The sequence below is a fragment of the Tiliqua scincoides genome, chromosome 5 (assembly GCF_035046505.1).
Source record: "Tiliqua scincoides isolate rTilSci1 chromosome 5, rTilSci1.hap2, whole genome shotgun sequence".
NCBI classification, from domain to species: Eukaryota; Metazoa; Chordata; class Lepidosauria; order Squamata; family Scincidae; genus Tiliqua; species Tiliqua scincoides.
Window position 1 is genome coordinate 77,670,493 of NC_089825.1, and position 10,126 is coordinate 77,680,618.

General features: G+C 45.8%; 1 protein-coding gene across 1 annotated transcript in view; it reads right to left on the minus strand.

The window, feature by feature from the left end:
- Positions 1–6,855, minus strand: part of ARHGAP27 (Rho GTPase activating protein 27) — a 54,975-nt gene extending 48,120 nt beyond the window's left edge. The window contains exons 1-2 of the mRNA XM_066627219.1: positions 6,204–6,855; positions 167–988 (exon numbers count right to left, since the gene is read on the minus strand). Coding sequence (XP_066483316.1) covers positions 167–946 — 780 coding nt within the window. The 5' untranslated portion in view covers positions 947–988; positions 6,204–6,855. The remainder of the gene's footprint in view (positions 1–166; positions 989–6,203) is intronic.
- Between the last annotated feature and the right edge of the window lie 3,271 nt (positions 6,856–10,126).

Consider the following 10,126-nt stretch of genomic DNA (forward strand, 5'->3'; position numbering starts at 1 on the left):
ATTTCCTTTCCCAAACTACTGTGCTTGAGAAATTCAGAGAAGCAGGGAGGGGATGGCGCTAGTGGTTGGCTCAATGCAAAGACCAGAAGCTAGAACTGAGTGGCTCTCCACATATTAAGAGCATCCCCGTTTCTGGTTTCACTATGATAAAAAACACATACTGTACCTGTGTGGCACAGGGCTTCTGTGCTTCCCACTTCTCCCCATCCTCCACTGGCTTATGGAAGTTTTCAGAGCTGCTCTTCAGGAGCTGGTGAGGGTGAGCCCAGGAGGCAGCTTTATACAATCCCGAGTTCCCAATGCTTGCCTGGCTATGAGCCGTGAACCTTGCCAAGTCATCCAGGGATACCGTAGGCCTCATGTATTCAGCAGAACGACCATAGCCCACTGGGGAATGGCTGGATCCTGTTGCATGGTGTGGCTTGAGGGAACCATGTGATGCACTGAGGGTGGGAAGTGCGGTTTGTATTGCTCCAGAAACGGGGAGCAGAGCCTTCTCACGCATGTCGATGGGGATCACTGTTCCAACCCCTGAGGAGGGGGGATGCAGCTGGGAAGAAGAGCTGGGATAATCTGCATTGGCCTTTTGTACTTTGCAGTCCTGAACGGCGTTCACAAAACGATATTCATACTCTGGTGCCTGCTCTTGGTCACCCTCAGCGAAGGTTGCTAATCCGGCAACCTCTGGTGTGCTTGTGGGGAGCAACTCCTCAGTAGGAGGCATAGTCTGGGCCATGGGAGCCAGCTCCTTGACATACTGAGCTGGGATATAGAAAGGCCGAGTTCCTTTTCCCTTTCGAACGTGCCACCAATGGTCATTTGTTCTCCTCAAAAGCACATATCTCTCATTGGGTTTTATGGAAACAAGTCGCCCATCCTTGGCAGTGTACTCAAAGGCGTACTCCACCAAGACATACGTTTCCTCCTCTCTGCCCAACGTCTCCATCTTTGTGGCCCACAGTAGCTTCCTGTGAGTACTCCCTTCTCTCTGAAAAGCAAGGGGAATAAAACCTTAATGGTAAGGATGAACTTAGGCAGGTCTGTGTGTGATTAAAACAAAACTCAGTCAAGATTGTGGATTTGCAGGTGGGTCTCTGGTGAAGTGTGATGGGGCTTCCCCCAACCCTAGTCTGAAACACTGCTATTTCTGCCCTCCCCCCACATTTTGCCAGATGCATTGAGGAATACAACTAGAACAAATGACTATGTTAAAACATTTTTCTTCTTTACTTTTGTCCAGAGTTATGAGGTCTCTGTCCAAGTTGGAAGGTGCCTTTCACCCATAGAGACCTGAGAGCAAATCCCACTGTCTAGTCCAGGGGTATCAAACATAAGGCCAGTGGGCCGGATGCAGCCCACAGAAGCTCTTTATCCAGCCCATGTGATAATTGGGCTCTCCCAGCACCTTCATCAGCCGCTCTCAGCTGCTGAATTGCAAAATGATGCCTTGCCAGAAGTGGCACTGCTGAAAGGGCAATGCTGGGGAGTCCAATTATCATGCAGGCCACTCTTTCAGCAGTGCCACTTCTGCCAAGGCACTGGAAGGGAGAGAAGGAAGGAGGCCTCAGAAGGTGAGGAACAGTACAGGAGAAGAGGCAGACCAAGAGGGGTGAGAAAGGGAGAAGCCATGGATGCGCTGAGACAGATAGATTATCACACCTGCTGCCCCTTAAGCAGCACTGCTTCTGCTGAGGCGTTACTTTGCAGATCACCTCTCCTTTGCAGATCAACAGATCACCTTTGCTAAGCTGCAAAGTGACACCTTGGCAGAAGTGCACTGCCAGAAGGGCAATCCATGTGACAATTGGGCTCTCCCATATTTTGAAAATATAATCAAGATTTGTGTATTTTCTGTCATAAGAACATAAGAACATAAGAACAGCCCACTGGATCAGGCCATAGGCCCATCTAGTCCAGCTTCCTGTATCTCACAGCGGCCCACCAAAATTAGCTGTCATTTGCAGCTAATGAGTAGAGGTGGAAGAAAACTGTGATAATGAAATAAAAACTCATAACACCGTTTTCTGCACTTCTCCTTTTTGTAACAAAACAAAACAGCTCCAAAATCTGTGAAAAAAACTGCTTTATTTGGTTTTTATTTATTATTTAACGGGGGGGGGATGCATGGGTATGCATGCACTGTGGCTGCATCTGCTGACATTATACCACCTATATCACTTACCTAGTACACTTCTAAAGTGATTATAATTTATAATTATAATGTAAATTTCGAATTATAATACTGCTTTCCGCACTTCTAATTTTTGGAAAACACCAACATTGGTGAAAAAATAAACCATTTTCTCCCACCTCTACTAATGTTCCTAAGTGAGAAAAAAGTGCTTATTTCTGGTCATCACCTGCTTAATGACATCATTTCCTGGTTAATGACATCACTTTCGGCCCCCAGCAGGCACCCTGAATGCTATTCGGCCTGCTGTATAAAATGATTTTGACACCCTTGCTCTGGTCCAGGGGTGCCCAAACCCCGGCCCGGGGGCCACTTGCGGCCCTCGCGGCCTCTCAATGCGGCCCTCAGGGAGTCCCCAGTCTCCAATGAGCCTCTGGCCCTCCGGAGATTTGTTGAAGCCAGCACTGGCCCAATGCAACTACTCTCAGCGTGAGGGCAACTGTTTGACCTCTCGTGTGAGCTGTGGGATGAGAGCTCCCTCCACTGCTTGCTCTTTCACATCTGTGATGCAGCAGTGGCAGCAAAGGAAAGGCCAGCCTTGCTTTGTGCAAGGCCTTTTATAGGCCTTGAGCTATTGCAAGACCTTCATTTGTTCATATAAGTTCATCTTTAATATATTCATTTATGAAAACTTATGTAAATTTATTCAAATTTTCAATGTAAATCAATTCTTTTTTTTTCCCCGGCCCCCGACTCGGTGTCAGAGAGCTGATGTGGCCCTCCTGCCAAAAACTTTGGACACCCCTGCTCTGGTCTGTCACTCCACAGGTCCCCTTCTGCTTTGGCCCTCTTCCTTTTCCAATGGAATAGGAGGAGGTTGAGGAGGAACAGTGGAGGTGAGAGGGTGAGCAAAGGTGGGTGTCCCCTGTCAAACTGCTGCCTCAGGTGACCCCCTCAGAGCCTCCCTGATGGACCAGCCCTGATTGGCCTTTTCAGGCCAAAGACAGATAGAGTCATGTCTCCAGAGAGCTGAAAGGCATTTCAAAGTGGGCGTGTTGCTCATGGAATGTGCACTCCTCCTACTTTCACCTTTGGTAAACAGGTTTTGATAGCTGGGGCATAGTTTCAAAATGCTGTTTGACCAGAAGCATCAGCAAGACATAAGAAATATGCATGAACACCACGCATGGGAAGTGAAACCTCTCACAAATCACTTTCTACTCTTAGGACCAAACTGCCCATTATCAGAAATGTGCCAGATCAGCTTGAGGCTGTGACATTGACCCAAGCTGCATATGTTTTTCAGCTAGCAGCACTAGTAGTGCTGGAGAGGTATATGTAAACCTCCTCCCAGCACACTCTGCTTGCATATGTTTTTCAACTTGTAGCCCACTTGCAATCTTTCCTTTGAACTCAAAGCTATGAAACATGGTGGCCTTGATGCATTTGAGTTCTACTGGTAGAAACATGGCAGCCTCCATACATTATGGTAGAAACATGGCAGTCTTCATGCATTTGAGTTCTAATGACTTGAAGCCATTTTGTCGTTTGTTAATGAATCAAAATAGAAGCATGCTAGCGATGCCACTTCCTGCTTGCCGAAAAACATATGCAGCCCAATTCTCAAGTAGAACTAATAATTATTGTGCTATAACCAGTTCCCACAAGGGAAGGATACACTGTACTGAGAAGAGGAGCAGTCCTCTATGTGGTATTTAGTCAGTTTCGGTAAGTAGAGAAGTGAAAGTGAAATTGATTAAGTGACAGATGGTAAACATGCAACTTTAAAAATTGAGATTCAAAAAGGAACAGATCCATGAAATTGGGTTACAGGACATTATTACTGGGAGACACAAAGTAGTTTGACTGGCTTACCCTTCCTTTCCCTGTTTTTTTTCAAAAGAGATAAGCGAGCATTCCTTATTTTGTGTGCACACTCATTCCCTAAAAAGCTCTTTTGAAACAATGATTTTTGAAATCTCAGATTAGAAGCATATGCGCTATGGAGGAGCTGCATTGCTTATCACCGGAGATGGTGCAAACCTTGTCCCCATAGACACTCTGGATGCAATCCTAACCCCTTATGTCAGTTCTTTCCAGTTCTGACATAAGGGCAATGCAGCTCTGAGGTAAGGGAACAAACATTCCCTTGCTTTTGAGGAGGCCTCCGTGAGTGACACCCAACTGCAGAATGCAGCACACGGCCCATTGGCACAGCTATGCCAGTGCTGGAAAGCACTGACGTAAGGGGTTAGGATTGTGCCTTCTGACACACAGGCTATTCCAAGCCACATCACACATTCTCAGCAGGGAAGTATTTGCCGGGACAAATATTGCATTTTCACCAAAACAAAATACTGCAGCTGGGGAAATGCAGGCACTGGGATCCCTGCACATTTGGATCCCTGTGCAGCTGTTTCTCATTGTGCAGGGATCTGAGTGTCCTTCCCTCAAGGTAATGCTTCTGTGGTGGGGAGAAATGGTTTTGGAAAAAACCAGCCCACCCACCAATTCATTCACCTGTTTATTTGAAGAACTAACTCTTGTTATTCAGTGAGGAGAAAGCTCTCTGCACATGGCAGAGTTACCATATTGTTTCATTACCTATTCCTGTAAGGAGCCACGGTCTTGAAAACAGATTCTAAAGCTAAATGCTGCTTGACATGCTGCCCCAGACACTGTGTCTCGACAGGGACTGAAATCTATTCCACAGAATAAAAGCTGAAAGGAGTCAAAGGTCACTTTATCCAATCCCCCCAGCCCAAAAGGCAGGTCTATCTAGTGACCATCTCCCATGGATCAGCCTCCTCCACAATCCAGATCTCACTATGCCTCAGGCAGAGAGCAAGTGCACAGCAGAGAGAGGTGTCTCCTGAGCTAAATATGTCTCAAACAAGCCAAGCCAAACCACATGCTAAGAGGAAGGCAAAATAATTCCCAGAGGCAGAGAGACCACACCTGATGCTACCTAACTTTGATGTTCTGTAACATGCTTTCCCCCTCCTGTACATTCCTAGAATTAATTGCCACCAGAAATCACCCTGACCTCTGGCGTAGCTGGTTTACAAAAACCCCAAACAATTAGACAAGTTAGTGGAGGATGTCTATCCGTGACTGCTCATCACAATAGCTTGCAGTAGAATTTCCATGATTCAGAGGAAGGATATCCCTGTGTTCTGGATGTTAGGAATAGACCACAGGACAAGGCCCTACTTGCATCTGGCTGGCCACTAAATGCAGGACTTGATCTGATCCAAAAAACCAAGACTTAATTTGATTTAACATTTCTCCATAGCCAATGGTGCTACTACATTAATGATTTTTTGTTGTTGTTGTATGACAACATTACTCCCATTGTACAGGTGGGGAAAACTGAGTCTCAGTAAGTCTTCAAAGCCCATTAAGGAAGTCTGTGTCCAAGCTAGGATTTGAAACAGGGTCCACAGGTTCATAATCAAGAAGGTATTCAGGCCTTCATTTGAAATGGAGTTTCACTTCCAAGGCTGTTTCCCAAGCTACATCTCACCCTTCGAACAGATGAAATAATAATAATTACAAAAGTCCCTCCAGCGAAGTGCACAGTGCACCTCTCCTGGTCACTGAGTAATGCCAACCAGCCCCCATACCTTATAGCTTACGGGCTGACGGCTGAAAGAGGTGCAATTTCGGAGCAGGCAATGAGCCCCAGCAGCTCCATTCATTCTGACTCAACTAAATGCTTCAGTTTGAGAGCCTTTTTGGCAGCTGAGCGCACCAGGAATTCCTTGGAGCAGCCCCCCCATCCTGCTCTTCTGTCATTATCTCTTTGTGCACAAGGTGCTGGGCAGAGTCCATCTTTCTGTCCCACAAGCAGTGAAACTTGCCCAGACAAGCACATGAACCCCGTTGGAGCGAATCGTTCAGTGGCGAGATCAAGAAATTCAGCTCACACCCTGAGCATCCACCTGCTGGAGCCACATCTGTGAAACATAGACTAGTAAGACCCACTTCCCATGCTGCGGCAGGTTCCCACACTCAGCTGGCCTCCACGGACCCACATCTTCACCCTCCATATTTCCCTGGTTGGTTTTACCTGTTGGCTCACATCTTGTTAGTTTTCTCTTCTGTCTCAGGCCTCTTTTTGCCCGTCACCCAGCCTTGCATCCTGAGACATGTCCTGACTCCTCCTTGTCAGTTGTGTCAGGAGCTTCACGAACCTGCCCCAGCCTGTGTGTCTGGTCTGAACCTGCCTCAGGTCCTTTCCTGCTGAACTACGCTGAGAACAGGAATATTTAAAAAAAAATCACAAAACTGATATTTCCATGGACTTCCTCAGGTGAAGATTTGGCGAGCGAAGACAACTGCAGCAGGAAAGCGACTTGGACAGGAAGCTCTTCCAAAAACAACCTCACCATCCCACAGGCCCCCAGGCCTGCTGTGGAATTCCACAACGTGCAATATCACCCCAAGGATCAGACCTGGCTCTCCTGAGACAGTCACGTCAGTCAGGTCCTGAGAGCAGCGTCAAAGCAAAGGGGACAGGAATCCAGTGTGAGGAACAAAGGCAGAGAGATACTTCTGGAAAAACAGCCGCCCACACCCTGCCCGCTTCTGGCTGCCTGTTTCGCTCAGGTCACAGCAGGACACAGGCAGGACACAGGTGTTTCCATCCCCAGCAATCAATGACTCCTGGTTATCCTAAACCTTCCTGTTCAACCAAACTCCTCAGCTATGTCCCTTCTTGCCCAAGCCTCCTCTACCGGTGTGGTTTGAATGCGTGAGGGAGGCAGGCGAAACTGCTTGGGTGTTCCCATCAGCCTGGATGGAGGAAGGAAGCTTCCTCAGTCAGAGGAAGTCTCCCCTAGGCCAGGGATGTGGGGGAAGGGCCCTTTTCAATGGGCAATGACTCATACACTGTGTGTATGTATATATGGGATTTCCATCAGGCTCACTGCTGCATCTTCACTCCCAGCCTCCTTGAGTCACTGGATTGAAACTGAGTGGATTGGGGTTCCTTCAGTCCCAAGAGGACATATGTCTTTATTAAGCAAAAAGTAAAGGAAGACAGTAAAGGAAGGCCAGACAACTAGGATCATCTAGGATCAATGAGTGGCACCTCACCTGCACCTTGAAAATTAAGACTGTATTCAGGGCTAACCTTACTGGGATGTGACAGAAAGCCAAATCTGTGGATGGAGCATACCGTAGTACTTTCTCACAACCTTAGTGTTTCTAGTTCAGCTTGGAACATTATGTAATCAACTTTGATTTAAAGAGAGAGGCCAAATATAAATCTCCTCTCCCAAACAAACAAATGGAAATTAAAAGGCTGCCCTAGAATTTGGCCCTTATTTTTATTTCCTGGGACAAGATTGCACTAGAATGACATGAAGCAGTTACTCAGGTAAGGAATGTGTCATGATGCCCCTCCTTTGCCACAAGTAATTCAGTGGTTTTCAAAAGGATATTGGGAAGAACTGGTGTGTGTATGAGAACTGTTTGCCCCAGCAAGCAGGAGAACAAGAAAGACACAAAGGAATGCAGTTAAATTCCAGGCAATTAAATTCAGGTTGAACTTCCTAAACTTTAGGGAGCACCTGAGGGCTACAAGTGGAAGATGAACAAAGTTGAAGCTGAAGGTAAGACCCACCTACTTGGCAACATAAAAGGTAAACAAATGAAGTGTCTTCTCACTTCTGATACCTCAGCGCTAAGAGACAGACAAGGTTTTCCCCATCCCTGTATACAAATGCCTGGCTCCATGCATGTTTTTATTTACAGTATGTATACTACCTCATGTATCCTCATGGCATAGAAGGACAAACAAGTTTTGATCATGCCGAAATGCATCCAATCAAATGACCTCTGAAGTGACAGGTGGATGGGTTTTGCTTGTGTTCAGTATCTTAGTAGCTGTTATGCTTGCAGTTGGCAAGGCCTGTCCTTCTGGTCAGATTCACTAGTGACATGGCTTGGCTTGGCCTCTGCAGAATAGATCTTGGCTTGCAGGCATGATTCTTCTGACATAGCATGCTTTGTGACTATCTTCCTTAGCCATACTCTTGCGATGCATGACACACTGGCCTTGCAGTCCCTGTCCAACTCTGATTCAACCCCTATGCTATTTGTCAATGTGACAGCTACAAGTCACCCACACAGCTCATGGGTGCATCTTTCTGCATACACCCTTCAACTTCGCTTCTTACTTGTGTTTGCTTTGTAGGGGTTTTCAATGAAGTCACACCCTCATCCCATCTACTTGGTGCAATCCTACAGGCTGCAATCCTAACCACACTTTCCTGAGAGTAAGCCCCATTGAACAAAATAGGACTTTCTTCTGAGTAGACCTGGTTAGGATTGTGCCCTAATATAAGCAGTTTGTGGTTGTTCCCATTTCAGAATTCTGAACATTCTGCAGGTCTCATCATGCCACTCTTGAGACTTAAAATGAAGGTAGTAGAGAGCACTGACAGTCAACAGTCAACAAAACCTTTATTAGGCAAAAACATTTGAGAGGTGAGAATTCTGTACAGAAATTGCAGAGAGTATAAACCTAAATAGTACACAAATATATGTATAAGTGCACACCTATGTGTACACACAGATACAACGTACATTACATTTTACAAACAAACATGAATTATTTAAAAGACAGAAACAATCAGTTACTCTGCGGATCTTGCCAGTATGTAGCCTACTCAGTGATTACTTGGTACAGAAAGCTTGGCTCGATTCAGAATACTCAAATTTAGGAACCGTGCGACTGAGAGGGTTGTATGTTCTACATCACCTGCTAGAAGGAATTGAATTATATCTTTCTCAGAATGCCCTGTTTTGGGATGGAGCAAGGGAGAGAGAAATTGCTGCCTTAGTACTTGATATCTGGGACAGTGCAACATGATGTGTGTGGATGATTCTACTTCGCCTAAATTGCAGCTACATAAATGATCTTCCCTGGAGACATTTCTAAATCTGCCATGCAAGTCATTAGAGGGGGTCACATTACAGCGTGCCAAGGTAAAAGCCCTTCTCTCCAGGGGGTGTATTAGGAGGGACAGATAATTTGGTTGTTGACCACTTGTGATTTTAAGTTGAAAATTCAGAGGGGAACATTTTTTCTGTGCTACGCCTAGAATCTCTTGCCTTTCTATATCAAATAGTCTGGTTTTCACAAGTCTGATGATAACCTCAGGAGAAGGAGCTCCTTGTAGATCGACCTCAAGGCCCATCTGTTGAGTTTTTTTATAGAATAGTACTAGGCAAGGGGATAACGTTGAATCAGTCAACAGCCCCTTTAGCAGCAAGTCGTGATCAGCCCTAAAAAAGACTTTGGCCCAGTATTTTAAAAAACTGGACCATGCATGTAACTCCAGCCTGTGTTGACCTGATTCCAGGCAGAGTGCTGGGTAAGGAACGCAATGCGGTAAGCCGAGAATTTTGTAAAGAAATTTGGATTGGACCCTTTCAATTGCGTTATTTAATGCTGGCATCCATACTGGGATGCCATATAAAATTTGTGGTATAACTTTAGCATTAAAGGTTTGTAAAGCAGCTGGTACAAACCGGTTGCCCCAGGAGAAGAAAAAGCGAGTTATGGCTTGAACCACTGGTTTAGATGAATTAATTGCAGTTGATCGATGAGAGGACCAGGAATGCTTGTAATGAAATCGAAGACCAAGGTACTGGAATTCCTTGACCTGCTGTATTAATTTTCCACTGAAAAGCCAAGATTGTGGTTTCCAAGAGTTCCCAAATACCACAATTTTAGACTTTTCATAATTTAACTGCAAAGAGTTTGTTGTAAAATATTCAATGCAGGCTTTGACCAGTCTCCGTAAGCCTATTTTTGTACGTGAGATCAGAGCCATGTCATCAGCATATAAAAGTAAAGGGACGTCCACCGATCCCAGTTTGGGGCAATGCGAGTCAAGCTTTGTTAAGAAGGGGGCCAAATCATTGATGAAAAGGATGAACAAAGTGGGTGCCAGCACACAACCCTGCTTGACCCCCTTGTTG